This window comes from Bos indicus x Bos taurus, chromosome 21 (genome assembly GCF_003369695.1).
Source record: "Bos indicus x Bos taurus breed Angus x Brahman F1 hybrid chromosome 21, Bos_hybrid_MaternalHap_v2.0, whole genome shotgun sequence".
NCBI lineage: Eukaryota > Metazoa > Chordata > Mammalia > Artiodactyla > Bovidae > Bos > Bos indicus x Bos taurus.
Genome location: NC_040096.1, coordinates 20,044,789 through 20,058,749, shown reverse-complemented (window position 1 = coordinate 20,058,749; position 13,961 = coordinate 20,044,789). Strand labels below are relative to the sequence as shown.

The 13,961-nt window shown below is 50.2% G+C and overlaps 1 protein-coding gene across 4 annotated transcripts; it reads right to left on the bottom strand.

Annotated features, from left to right (window-relative positions):
• Positions 1-2,214: 2,214 nt before the first annotated feature.
• On the bottom strand, positions 2,215-11,628 carry LOC113879729 (myeloid-associated differentiation marker-like). 4 transcript variants are annotated; one of them, XM_027521460.1, is made up of 3 exons: positions 11,063-11,628; positions 8,116-8,242; positions 2,215-6,254 (listed from the first exon to the last, which is right to left on the bottom strand). In XM_027521460.1, the coding sequence occupies exon 3, from the start codon at positions 6,113-6,115 to the stop codon at positions 5,216-5,218; it is 900 nt and encodes a 299-aa protein (XP_027377261.1). In that variant the 5' UTR covers positions 6,116-6,254; positions 8,116-8,242; positions 11,063-11,628; the 3' UTR covers positions 2,215-5,215. The 4 variants fall into 4 exon arrangements, with proteins under 4 accessions (XP_027377261.1, XP_027377260.1, XP_027377264.1 ...); XM_027521459.1 differs by having other exon boundaries at positions 11,475-11,552; XM_027521463.1 differs by lacking the exon at positions 8,116-8,242.
• Between the last annotated feature and the right edge of the window lie 2,333 nt (positions 11,629-13,961).

The following is a 13,961-nucleotide window of genomic DNA, read 5'->3' as shown; positions in this document are numbered from 1 at the left end:
AGAAGCACTGCCACATCAGGCAACCATGATGTGCAGCCACGGATTAGCAACTGGCCTAAGAACTGAGCACCTCCAGAGGGATTCTGATGACTGGTCCAGCCTCGCCCCTGCCATCTCCCTGGGCTGCCTGTTCATGCAGAGAGGGGGCACAGCTCCACAGGACATGTCCCAAATAGCCCACTGCAGGGATGAGGGGCTCCAGGTAAAGTTAAGAACCCAAGGGATTCAAATCCAGGCCCATCTGACAGCAATGCCAGTGCTTTTCATTCAGACAGGTTTCCAGAGCTGGTGCTTTGCATTCCCACCTATGACACCTGGGAACCAGTGTGAGAACCTGGGAACCAGTGTGAGAGGGCAGGGAGGTGCAGCTTGACTTCTCAGGGGTCTCTGCTGTAGGCAGCTCTGTGTCTGGCTGTGGAGTGGCCACCAGGTGGAGTCCTTGGACCATCTCTCCCCCAGGCTGACTTGCAGGGAGAGCCAGCCTGAGGGACGCTCTGGCAGGAGGCGTGAGGGGCTGGGTCTCCAATTTGGTTAGGGGTGGCTCCAGGGGGCAGCTCCAGGGACCTCTAGATGCCCTCTCTCAGCCAATGAGCTGAGGTTGGGAGAGGCCTGGGGCAGTGTTGCAGCCTGGTGTGGAAGATGACCCCAGGATTCCTGCCTCTCAGCCGGGGTTTCTTCTAGAGTTTTAGGCTTTCTTGGAAGGAGTGGAACCAGGATTCCCAGAGGAAGAGCTTTCAAATCTCTAACCCTGCCTCCTGCTTCTGGCTCAATGCAGGGTCAGTTACCCTTGGCAGATGCCTTTCAGCCCAGCTGCTCATGTCTGTGAAGAACAGCCACCCTCTGTTCCCAGGTCCTGGAGCTCCAGGGACACCTATCAGGATCTTGTTTAGAGCCCTGAGCTTGTCCCTCTGTCAAGATGGAGTGTCTTCATCTCTTCATGTCCACCTATCCCCAGGGTTTAGGGCTGGGATAGAGAGACAGGGGGCTTCCCTGATAGCTCAGTTGGTAAAGAATCTGCCTGCAATGCAGGAGACCCCAGTTTGATTCCTGGTTCAGGAAGATCTGCTGGAAAAGGGATAAGCTACTCACTCTAGTATTCTTGGGCTTCCCTTGTGGCTCAGCCAGTAAAGAATCTGCCTGCAATGTGGGAGACCTGGGTTCGATCCCTGGGCTGGTAAGATCCCCTGGAGAAGGGAAAGGCTATACCCACTCCAGTATTCTGGTCGAAGAGAATTCTATGGACTATATAGTCCACAGGGTCACAAAGAGTCAGACACAACTGAGTGACTCACTTTCACTAGAAGGACAGGGGTGCAGAGATCACCCTGCCAGTCAGTCCCAGCTTTTCATCCATGGGGTCCCTCAGTGGAGGCTGGAGTTGTTCCACTTGACAGACCTCCCCCACCCAGGATCCTCTGTCTCAAGAGCTCAGGCTAAGGGGGAGCTGGCAAGCCTACTGGTTCAGTCCCACTGCACCGGGACTCACTGGAGTCTACAGAAAGGAAGGGTGGCTTTGTAATAAGAATTCTCTCTATGTGACTAGCATCTGTCCTCTAAGTGAAAGAAAGGCTGGACGACCGAGATCACAGCTGGGGCTCCCCTGCTGTTTGGAAGCCCCAGGAGCCTGGCCTGAGGTGCAGCCACAGGAAGGACAGGACCTGGTGGGCAGAGACTGCAGATCAGGCCCTGCTCAGTGACTCCAGGGCTGGAAGGTCCTGAGCTCTAGCCCTGTTGAGGTTCTAGTTTCTCATCTGTAGACTGGAGATTATATAACTCTCCTAAGGCTGGTGTGAAGGTCAGAGACAATGATGTGAGGGGCCAGGGACAGAGGGGTTCCCGGTGAAAGGCAGCCTTGAACAAAGATGAACCTGAGATCCATCCATCCCCTCACCTGCACTCCTGTGATTAGCTTCTAGCTGCTTTGTCTATTTCCATTCTTTTCCTCAATGTCTGCTTGTGCTGAATGCAAACTGAAATAACTCTGGTGGGTTCTCTTTGTTATCTTAAGATGAAACACAAACTTTTAAAATGTCACCTCCAAAGCTTTGCAAGCTCAGACCATTTTATACCTCTTCAACCTCATCACCTCCCTCTCTGGGAGGGAGTTTGTGTTTCGTCTGATTCAGGAAAATGTAAGAAAATGAGAGTTCTTGCACTGAACTTGCAAGAGATAAATGCATACATGCTCATATCAGTAAAAAAATTCATCAATTGTCAACTCAAAAAGAAGTGAAAAGTTTTACTCAAATCAACAAAGAATTATAACCAGGGAGACAGTCTTTCAGAAAGCTGTGAGAACTGTGCTGAAGAGTTAAGGGTTGGAGACAGTATGTGTGTGATTTGGGTACATGCAACCAAGCATACATCTTAGCCAAGTTATTGTTCTTCGAAAGGATCAGATACCAGAGTTAAGGATTTAGTGTTTTTCTAAGTATGGGAAGATGCAAGAAACTGGGTTCATAAAAATTTCTCCTAAAAATATCTATCTTCCTCTGGTTTCTTTCTGGTTCTGCCAGTCTTGCTACAACATAAAGTGCTTCTTCCTGATTTCCACCCTGAATTCATTTCAGGGTAGCTTACTTTCAGGATAGGTCAGTGACTGCAGTGGTTAATGACTTGATTCTTGTAGAACCCAGTGGTGGGCAACATTTTTTACTACTCAATATTCTCCATTTGTTTCTGTCTTATTTCAGCTAAAGTTTAGGAGGTGTTTTTGACCAATTTGCCCTAGGATGCTAGGAATGCTCATTCCCTGGTCAGGTAAAGATTTCATTGATAGGCTACTCAGCAAGCAATTACTCGTCTAGTCTTGGTAACAGTAGCCAAAATCCTCTGGACCAACTGTCTTACTAGTCTGTCAGCTCCAGGAAATGATTCCCTCCTGTTGCTTCTTCCCATATCCAGAGTCACACTATTACAATCAGTGATCTTAGAATTATATATACATCAGGTCAATTGTTTCAAGTCTGTTAATCATTAGTTTTTTCAGGGGCTCAATAACACATTGTGAAAGCAAGAAACAAGAATCTTGTCAAACAGGAAGAATAGAAGTAATAAAGTAGTGACATTAGTAAGGTCATTTGTAAGCAGTAGTATTTTCTAAGGAGTTACGTGGCTGGGCCCAGAACAGAAATATTGATCTTTATGGTGGAGCAGGTATTTCTGCCCTTGTGAAGGTAGGTTTTATACACAATGCAAATACACAATGCACACCAGAGGGGAGGGAGAAGGTTCAAATGGGCAGAGAAAATATTTATGTTTAAATTTTTCTTGTCTTGTCTTAAAATAGCAAGTCTTTTTCATTGCTTCTTAAGTTTTACCGGCCATGGAAACTGCCTCCTGGGAGCCCTCCCCCTCCACCGCACCTGCCTGTGGGTGAAGATCCCAGGCTTCCTCCCAGCACAGGACTGAGGGGCAGCAGCGGGGGTCCTTCCCCGCCCCTCTCCCACAGCTCTGCTTGCCGGGTCCTTCTGGGCCTGGTGACACCAGGATGCTGGGCTCTGAGGCTTTGCATTTGAGAGGAAGAGAGGAAGAGGCCTTTCGGTGCCTTCCCAGTCACCAGTTCCTATAAACAAACTGCTACTGGCCTCAGTGCAGTGGAACCCATGGGCACATATACAGGTACACACAGAGACACAAACACCCACTGAGCCTGCACACAGGCACACACCCTTAAAGAGAGATGTCCAGGGGCTTTCCTGGCCCCTTTAAGGGTTCAGGCACAGGAAGCTGGCACTGGGGTGGGCCTAACCTCTTGTGTCCCAGGCTGGGCCACCTGTGACCCAGGGTCTCGTCCAGGTGTGGGTGGGGCATCAGTGGAAGGGGCTCCACGAAACCCAGGTTTGGGTGAGGGTGAAATTGGATAGGATCCTTCTGAGCCCTAGGCAAATTTGGGGCAATTGGAATATTTGGATTTTGTGGAAGTTTTTCTTTGTTTTCCTTCATCTTTATATTGAAATTGAAAAGGACACTATAAATGTGGGAAGGGGTACAAGTCTTTCTCTGTGATTAAGAAACAGACTATGTGATTGAGCAGAGACAATGATGGACACGAAAAGCTCTGTGGAGTTTTTCTAAACTATATGTATTTATATAGATCACATTATGCTTCAGCATATGTGTGTGCACCACATACTCAAGCCATGCAGTTTCTATGACAATGACATCAGCATTGTCAATGCTGTCAAATGCTACCCCCTCAAACTGCCCACTGAAGAAAATTTGAAAAGAAACTTTCCCCCTTTACAAATAGGGTCACCTACTAATTTTTGCTGTCTTGATCAGAAAAAAGAAAAGAATAGGAAAAAAGAATAGCAAGCTAACATCCCCTTTAAGGCTGGCAGGACCATGCTCTTCTCCCTGCAGAGGAAGGACCTACTGCTTTGATCACCGAGGCAGGAGGGCTGCATCACCATCCCTCACCAACACTGCAGACAGGTGTCTGCAAGACCTTGTGCTTTTTTTCCCTAGATCCTTTTTACTTTGCCCAGAGAGGAGCTGGATTGGTTAAGACACTTCTGTTAAGACACCCTCTAGGCAGCAGATAATAAGTAAGCCTGGGAAAATTCTCCAGTCAATCTCTGGTGGGGTTGTGCAACAGGTTGGGTCTCAATCTAAGGTCTCTGCTTCAAGTTTCCTGTCCACTTGACATTATTGACCTCTAGAGATTTTATTTAACTTAAAGGGGAGGTGCACTGTACAGCCCCCTCCACTAACAGAAATGAGGACCTACCTACCCCCAACACTCATACACCCCCCATAAACACACCAACTATTACCCCCAGGGGGACAGACACACTTTGGCAATGAGGCCCCTCCGGAGGCCCAGGGTGTGAACAGCTGCACAGAGGGTTGTGTGCTGTGGAGTCCGCACCTTAGGAGGCGGGAGGGGGCGGTGGACACAGAAGGAAGGAGTCTCAGGTCCCTGATGGATCAGAAGAAGGAAAATGGGGAGAGGTGGTCAGGACACAGACAAGAAAACCAGAAAAGGGCCAAAAAATAGAAAATATAGAAAAAATGAGAGAAGCAAAAGAGAATGTGGGCAACCACACAAGACAGGAAGGAGACAGAGGAACAGAAAAGAGAATGAGATGCATGGGGAAAGATGTGAGGAGGGAAAGGGGAGCCAGGAAGAGGGCATCAGAGGACGTCAGAGCTCAGTGAGGATATCTCCTGTGAGCAGAGGATCGGGAGTCTCCAGGCTGGTCCTAAGTCCCTACAGAGACCGGCGGGCCCAGTACCCCAGCTCAGCCACGTAAATCAGCAAGTTGATGGCTGTCAGGACAGCCACAGCCAGGCGCTGGTCCCAGGCGCACATGAGGTCGTCAATGCAGCTCACATCGCTGGACCGCTGGGGCAGCCCGCCCAGCTCCTCATAGAACTGGTAGAGCAGCCAGAGGACAAGAGCACTGATGTAGAGGAGGACAGAGAACACGGTGAGCACAAGTTGGAAAATGGGGAAGGGGATTGGCAGCCTGTTCTCCCATTCGCCCAGATTCAACAGGATGGTTACTGCTGCTGGGATGAAGCAGATGGAGTACACGGCCACGCAGCACTCCAGGGCCGGCTGGTGCAGGTATAGGGAGGTGTTGCTGAGGAAGGCAAAGATGACACCAGCAACGAAGGTCTCCAGCACGTTCAGCAGGCCTGGCACAGTGTGCACGTAGCAGGGGATCTCTTTGAGCTTGTAGAAGTTCCACACGCCCGCCATTTCTATGGCATAAAGCACTGACGCGATGCAGGAGAATGCAGTGGCAGCGACGGCCCGGTCCCACTCAGGGCCATCAGGCAGGAACTGGACGTAGGCGATGGAGTAGATGATGGAGGCTGAGAGGCAGATGAGGGCGGCATAGCAGGCAAAGGTGACGGGAAAGTTGTACCAGTAGAAAGGAAAGCGAGGCTGGAGATCGTTTAACTCAATTATGACTATGAATAGGGTCACAATGAAACAGATGCACCAGCAGGACATGAACCAGTTACCTATGTCCCCTCTCCAAATGCCCATGTCAGCCACCAAGGAGAATGCCACGCAGGTGGAGAAGAGCTGCGGCACGCGGAGGAGCCAGAACACTCTGTTCACGTAGAGCCAGTATGGGAGTGTCGCCCTGGTGCTCATGGTGTTATGAATGTCTGGCAAGTCACAGTCACCGGTCTGGCAGTGGTCTTCACTGAGGACCCACCAAAGAAAGATCCGGCTCCAGAGGATCAGACGCCTACAAACGCCTCAGGGCTCTGTGACGGCTGAGGCTCAGGACCTGTGGAGTTGGAACCGATGGCTCAGACACTCGGGTAAGAGCACAGCTGCTCCAAATGGTTCTCCCCACCCATCACCCTTGGCCTTGTCAGGAGACTTGTCTTATCCCAAAGCTCCCAGCTAGTTGTGGTCTAGCCTCAAACCATGAACATTGTGGATCTCTCTAAGCTGACCATTATTTATGGAGACACAGAGACGGATGGTCCTTATCTTTAATCCCAACCCTTCAAGTCTCTCAAAATTGAAAATGAATATTTAAAAAATTGTTTGGTAACAAAATTCGGCCCAAAGAGACATGAGACAAATTATGATCTTTTTTTATTTTACTCAATGTGACTGTTCAAAAGTTCAGCTGCCAAAACACTAATGTGTATGATTACAAGGTGCTTTGAGACCCCAGTGGGGTGTGATGTCATGTAGAGTAGATGTACTATGTCACCTGTATGGAGCTGAAAATTCTGAATTCTAGAGAATATCTGACCCCAAGTGTTTCAGAAAAGGGACTATGGAGTGTCCTTTTGACTAACCCCATTTTACAGATGAGAAAACTAAGGTAGGGGAATTAAGTCCTTCCCTAAGATGGCATGACCATGAAGTTGGAACCCCAGATAAATATACCAAAGCCATGGGCATGAACTCTTTGCTCTACAGCACACATGGCAGAAATCCCCTTAGGTGGAGCCCAGGACCAAAGCCTAGAACACAACTTCAGGGCCACAGCCTCCTTCCACAGCAACCTGAACATACATGAATCCAGGCCTCTCCTCCCTGCAGCCATCACTAGAAGAAGCTGCCATGTGAGGGGACACAGCCCCACCCGGAGGAGGGCAGCTTCAGAAGTGAACAGGGAGGAGCCATGGGGTGAGAGCAAGGCCGTGGGGACAGGATGAAATGGGAAGTAGGGACTATTGTGACTCCCCTCCCCAATTTTGCTTTCACATGTCACTCTTTTGCATTGGGTCAGGGTATCCCAACCTAGCATGATTCCAAGGTGGAGTGTCATGGAGGAACCAAGGAACGAAATGTTAAAATGCCAGCTTTTTAAGCTCCAAAGCAGCCATCCACGTGCAAATCTAATCCTTTAAAGGGCAGGAGCTGAGAGAGGAGGCCCCTGCAGGACCCCTGGGAGGGGCCAGCCCTGAGGATGAGCCCGGGACTGGGGTGGAGGCGGGGGCGGGGGGCAGAGTGGAGATGACTGGGGGGATCCCAGGGTCCCAGGGGCCCTGAGGCAGCCCAGTAGGGGTCTTCTGACCCAGAAGGGATGCACGCATGGAGCCAACCTTCCCATGGAGGAGGGGCCGGGACTGGAACTGAGACAGGAGAACAGGGGCCTGAAGGGGTTTCAGGGCTGTGACAGGGACACATGGCCAGAGTGTCAGGGACCCTGGAGACCACGGAATTTCCCAGGTCACCACCCAAGACAGTCCCTCCAGCCAGAGCTGTAGTCCTGCTCATACAGGGGCTCCTCCAGGGTCCAGTGTGTGGGGGGAGTGTGCCTCTCCCAGCCCGCCCCCTCCGCAGGGACAGCCGCCCTGTTTCCAAGGGACTATTTGCTGAGAGGCCCCCAGGGCTGAAGGGCCAACAGCCTGAGCCCCAGCCAGCTTCCTGCCATCATGGGCCTTGTTGCCTTTGCTGATAATAAACCCTGGGACAAGCTGAGGCTGGAAAGAGAAACAGAGAGAAAACCTGAGAACCTCCCTGGACTCACAAAGCTCCTTGAGCCCCATTGCAGGGGAGCCCTGGAGCCTGCTGGCCTCCTAGTGGGCACTGCCAGGGTGGGAAGGAGCACTGGGGTGAGGGAAGGAGGGATTGTCATGCTCTTTGTACCCCAGTTTGATCCCAGTTTAATTACTTGAACTCACCCTGAAATTCCACCTACGATAAGAGACAACTTGAATGCTTTGAATCCATTGAATGCATCAGAGAGAGGATATGGAGAAGAGGAGGCATGGGGGTTCCAACCGCGTGACCCTGGGTCAGGCCTGTGCCCTGGAAAACAGGAAGTGGAAGTTTGTCTGAGTCTTCCAGCAGCCCCTCCTCCACTCTAATCTGTGAGCCTGGACATGGTGCCCCTGTCAGAGCACAGCCGATGTGGCTGAGCCCTGCCTGCCCAGCAGCCAGGCATGTGGACTAGAAGACAGTGAGCTGGGAAGGTCATGGCCAGAACAGAGGAAGGAATGAGGAAGTGCCAGAAGGGCAGAGAAGGGTGAGATGGGATGGACACTCAGAGTGACAAGGAGTAGAGCCTTCATAGCTGGATGATCATGGCAAGCTACTCAATAGAACCTCAGTTTCCCCCTTCTGTTCAATGTCTCTATACCTATTTTGTGTCAATTAAATGAATAAAAGCATGTGACGGGTTCATCAGAAAGCCTGTCACATGGAACCCTCAATCTGTGCCAGCTACCTCCCCACCCCCCTCACAGAGGACCCAGAAGGCCCTGGCTCTGAACATCAGCACATGCAGCTTGATTTGCTGCAGATCAGGGGCTGCAAGCCAGTTTGCACTGCAGGTGGACTCTTGATGTGTTCAGTTTCCACCACAGTTTCCATCAGTGTTTTCATGAAAAAATGATGTAGAATCACTAGCATTACTATTTCTTCCCTGAGTGTTTGGTGGCTGCACATTGTTTTAATTTCACATGAAAATTCGGATTACAGCTCCTTTTCAAGCCTCAGGAGATACAGTGTCACCTGGTTTGGTTCCCTTGGCAGTGGGGTTGCTGGAGATAAGCAGCTGCTAGCCTCTTTTCTTTATATTGTTTTCCATCCTCATCTCTGTTTAGTATTTTCTATATTTCTCTCATTCTCATGTATAACTGACATAAAGCAAGACTATTATCATCTCTCCTGTGACTGGTTTCCTGTCTTCGACATGGCCAAGCTTCCTGCCTGCTCACAGGAGCGTCCACCCCTCCATCCAGAGAGCATCCATGTCCACAACCTCAACCTCAGCCTTCAATACATTTCAAATGCTGTAAAATCACGTGTAGACATGTGTGTACACACAAGCATACTTGTTTGTACATACATGCATACATGTTTGTAGGGAATATCTGTATCTCTTTTCCTGTTTTGTCAACATGAGACCACGTCTTCCCAGAGCATCTTGCTTTTGCACCGCCCCAGACAGGTGCAGCTGGTCCTCTCCAGGGATCCTAGTGCTCTCCATCCCCTTATTTCCTTCCCTCCTGGCTCCTTGGGCATCAGTGGACCCTCCCCTGTGAGTCTCAGACACGGGGACATAGGATGTGACAAGGGATCCTGGGATCCAAGTGACCACCATGCTATAGGGCAGGAGGTCAGCAAGTTTTTCTGAGAAATTTTCTTAAAAATATGACAAAGAATATATTTTTCATTTCTGGAAATTAAATCTGGTTTCCTAGATCTGCAACAAATTATCACAAGCCTGGCAGCTTAAAACAGCAGAAACCTGTTCTCTCACAGTTCTGGAGGTCAGCAATTTGAAACAAGGTGTCAGCAGGGCTGCTCTGTCTCTGATGCCCCAGGGGAGGGTCCCGCTTTGCCTCTTTTAGCTTCTGGAGGCCCTTTAGCTCGTCCCATGTTACTGAACTCTGATGATGTCCGATCATCCCTCAAGAAGCCAAACACCGAGAGATGAGTGCTGGGCTTTGCCTGGGACGAGGTGCGGCTCCCCCACTGTGAACACAATCATCGCTCATGTCTGTGCATCAGCCCATGTTGGACGGTGGTTTGAAAAAAATACTCATGAACATTTCTACCTTTTTTTGTGCATCAACTCAGAGGATTTGTTTTTTTCCAGTTTAGTAGGTCTGAAGTGAGAAAAAGATTGTATCAAGAGTCAGCCACTGACTCTTCTCCTGCACTGAAAGCTCCTGCAGGGAATCGTCTCAGTGGAAATCCACCCCTGGCGCGCCCCCACCCCACCCCCACCCCAGGGGACACACTCTGGCCAAATCAAGTGATCTGTCCCGTCTTAAAAGGAGAAACTGCTTCAGACCTCCTTTCTTCCTCACACTGTGGTGACGCTAAGGCTGTGTCCCGCCAACACACTAGAACCCCTCCTCCTTCCGGGGACTGGAGTTGGGGGAGGGGGGCGCAGATGCCCAGGCAGCTCCTGCCTCGGGCATCAGGACTGGAACCACAGAGCTGGGGCTGGATTCAGTTCCCTAAAAAGCTGACCCCATCTTCTCCCTCCCTTGCCTGCAGACTCCTCTGTGAACGCGGCAGGCTTTTCACAGTTTCCTTTCCTTTTTGCCTTTAATTTAGTGCCCTTGTTGGAAGAATCCTTACTATGGAGTAACAGGAAGACCTGCGCATGGAGTTCCCTCCCACTTACCAGATCTTGACAAAAGAGCTCTAACTGCAAAATACTGGAATAACTTAGAGATCCATGCAGGAACAATGTTCTTCACAACTGAAGACATACACGGGCAAGGTTGTATTAAAAGTAGAAAACCACTTTTTTCTTGATACAGGGTCATACTGTTAGGGGAACCACACTGACACAACCACCCACCCCGTTCAGGAACCCTAGTAACCACTTGTATGAGTTGTCTTACGACAGGAGGTCCCGGTAAGAAACACGGAACTAAGAAGCCACCACCAACCAGAAGGGTTCAGGAAAGGTCGAAAGGAGACAGCATGTGTCTGACCACCTTCCACAATCCTCCTCTCTGGCATCCATCCTGGCTGAACAAGGTGGGCACCACCAGGAAGGACTCTGAATCAGAATGATTGGCTATGGACAACCCGGAGACTAATCCCATCACCATAAAACCCAAACTGTGAGCCATGTGGCAGAGCTGTTCTCCTGGGTCCCCTTACCTTCCTGCTCTCCGCCCCGGTGCTGTTTCCCAATAAAAATCTCTTGCTTTGTCAGCGCATGTGTCTCCTCCGACAATTCATTTCCGAGTGTTAGACGAGAGCACAGTTTCGAGCCCTGGAAAGGGTCCCTCTTCTTGCAACAATACCTCTAGTTTTGCCAATCTGTCAAGATGCGTGCCAGTGGACTTGTAGAAGGGATGGATGTAGGTCCCTTCCCCCAACTTCACTGGCTCCCCCAGAACAGATTTCAAACAAACAAGCAATTCTTCCTTGGGAAGAGAGTGGTACAGAGTCACAAACAAGCCATTTCCCACTTCTGCAGTGTCCAACTGGCCCCAAAGTTCCAAACAGCAAAGAATACACACAAACAGGTGGGAAGGGGGGCTCCTGGGACCCACACCCCTCTACTCACTCAGTCAAGAGCTCTGTGCTCCTTCAGAGGCCAGTTTCCTTCTCTTAACAGAAAGTGAAAGCACCCTGTGAGCAAGGCGTGGGGAGGGGCAGGGCTAGTTCCTGAATCTAGCAAGTTTGGCAGCTGCTGGAGAAGACCTATAGATCTTCCTGGGAATAGATGGTACTCCACCCTGTCTTCCCAGTGGCACTCTGCTCCTTGCTCTAGGAAGACAGGGAGGGGCTGGAGACTTGGGGACCTGACTCCTGCCTGGACACTCAACATTGTCCCCCAAGTCAGGCCCAGCTGCTTGTCGCTGAAGAAGCCAATACAGAGAGCTAAGTCTTGGGTTTAAGAAAAGTAGCTTATCTTAAGGAAGCTGGCAAGAAGGTGTTTTACTGCCCAGAAGAATCAACTCCCAGCAGGGCAAGGCTCAGCCGGGATTTATACAAGGAGGGAAGCAGGAAACGGCTGCAGGCTGCATGCCGGGAGTGCGCTGTGCTTCTATTTTGGGGGACTTTACAGTAACCACCAGGAGCCTTTCTGGGCTGAGAACATGTGGTCCTTACTTTGTTCAGATCAATACATCAGTTCGAGGGGTCAGTGGTTGTATATTTTCTAGAGAAAAAAGAATTGAGGCAAAAACAGAGCTTAACTGGCAAAGCAAAACTGAAACCAGAAAACATCAAACTCTAAGTATTCATAAGCCTTTGGTTGAGTAACAAGCAAGGTTACAAACCGGTGCCGGTGACCTGCCTGACCACCATGATCACCATGTGCCTGTCCTCAGGCCTGGGCACCAAGCCCATCGTGGGCTTCTTCCTCCACTTGGGGCAGCTGCTCTCCATCAGTATGCCCTTCTCGCTGGCGGCCAGTGAGGGGGGCATAATTAACTGGTGCATGTTCATGGTGCGTCTGCTTCACCATGACCCTCACCATCTTCATAGGGGAGTTTTGTGGGCTCCCTTCTCTTGAGACGGCTTTCTCTGCACCCATGCCTTTTATTTCTCCATCTCCTGCCTCTCAACGTCCATCGTCTTTGGCACCACCTACATCAAGTTCTTGCCTCCAGGCTCCACCCGAACCTGGGTCCTCACTGCCACTGCATTCGCCTTCGTGGCTGCTGTACTGTATGCCATTGAAGCGTTCTGCATCATATCCAGCCTGGAGGCATGTTCTGGTTCAAGCCAGCCTCCCAGGCCTGCTCAGGAGGCCAGAGAACTATGCTGACTGGCTCATCATCGCCTTCATCAGCAGGCCCCACCAGTATCAGCAACAGCCAGCCCTACGTTTGTGGTTGTGTCTTCAACTCCCTGGGGTTCTTCACCAGCTCCTTTTTCGATTCTCCAGAGATTGGCTGGGGGTGGAACTTATCCCAAATTCCTTTAAGATGCCCTCTAGGCAGCCAGTGTGAGGCTGAGCATCAGGTGGGGCCCTGGGATCCAAATTCTCTGATTCAGGACTCTTGCCCATTGGAAATCAGTGACCTCCAGAATTTTTTCTTTCTTTTTTTTTTTTTTTTTACTTAAAGGGGAGGTGCACTATACACTTCCTTCTATTGGGAGAAAGGAGCCCTGATGCCTAGCTACCTACCTTCACTCCTTCTCATCCTCATCCAGTCCGATGGCTTTAAGATTCCACTCAGTTGACAAATACACCTGTGCACCAAGTGTGTGCCCGGCAGTTTTCTAGACAATGGAGAGAGCAGAGAAGATAACCAGTAGTTCCCCCCTCATGGAGCTTATCCTCTAGGACACAAGATGGAAAATCTGAGAACCAATGTGTAATATCAGGTCAGTTCAGTTCAGTTCAGTCGCTGAGTCATGTCCGACTCTTTGCAACTCCATGAATCGCAGTACGCCAGGCCTCCCTGTCCATCACCAACTCCCAGAGTTCACTCAGACTCACATCCATCGAGTCAGTGATGCCATCCAGCCATCTCATCCTCTGTCAGCCCCTTCTCCTCCTGCCCCCAATCCCTCCCAGCATCAGAGTCTTTTCCAATGAGTCCACTCTTTGCATGAGATGGCCAAAGTACTTGAGTTTCAGCTTTAGCATCATTCCTTCCAAATAAATCCCAGGGCTGATCTCCTTTAGAATGGAATATCAGGTCAGTGGATGATAAATACTATGCTAAAGGGAAAACAGGTGAAAAAGAGAGTTATTGGAATGCAGGGATGGGCGAGGCTGCTATTTTAGGTGGTTGGAGGTCAGGCCACTCTATGGATGTGACCCACCCCTCACCAAGAGATTCTGATTCATTGGAGCTGAGTGAAGTGAATTGGCTGTATGATGATAACTCCCCAATTCTGGCCTCCAGAGCTGATCTCTACAGAGACCCTGAGTCATATGCAACTGCCTCCTGATCTCTCCCTCTGGATGTCTCAGGATGCCTCACACTCGCCATGTCTGGTCCCATCTCCTGAACCCCCCTAGCGCCAACACACACAGATCCTTCCTTGTCTTTCCCATCTAAGATGATGGCACCACCTTCACAGATGCGCTTCA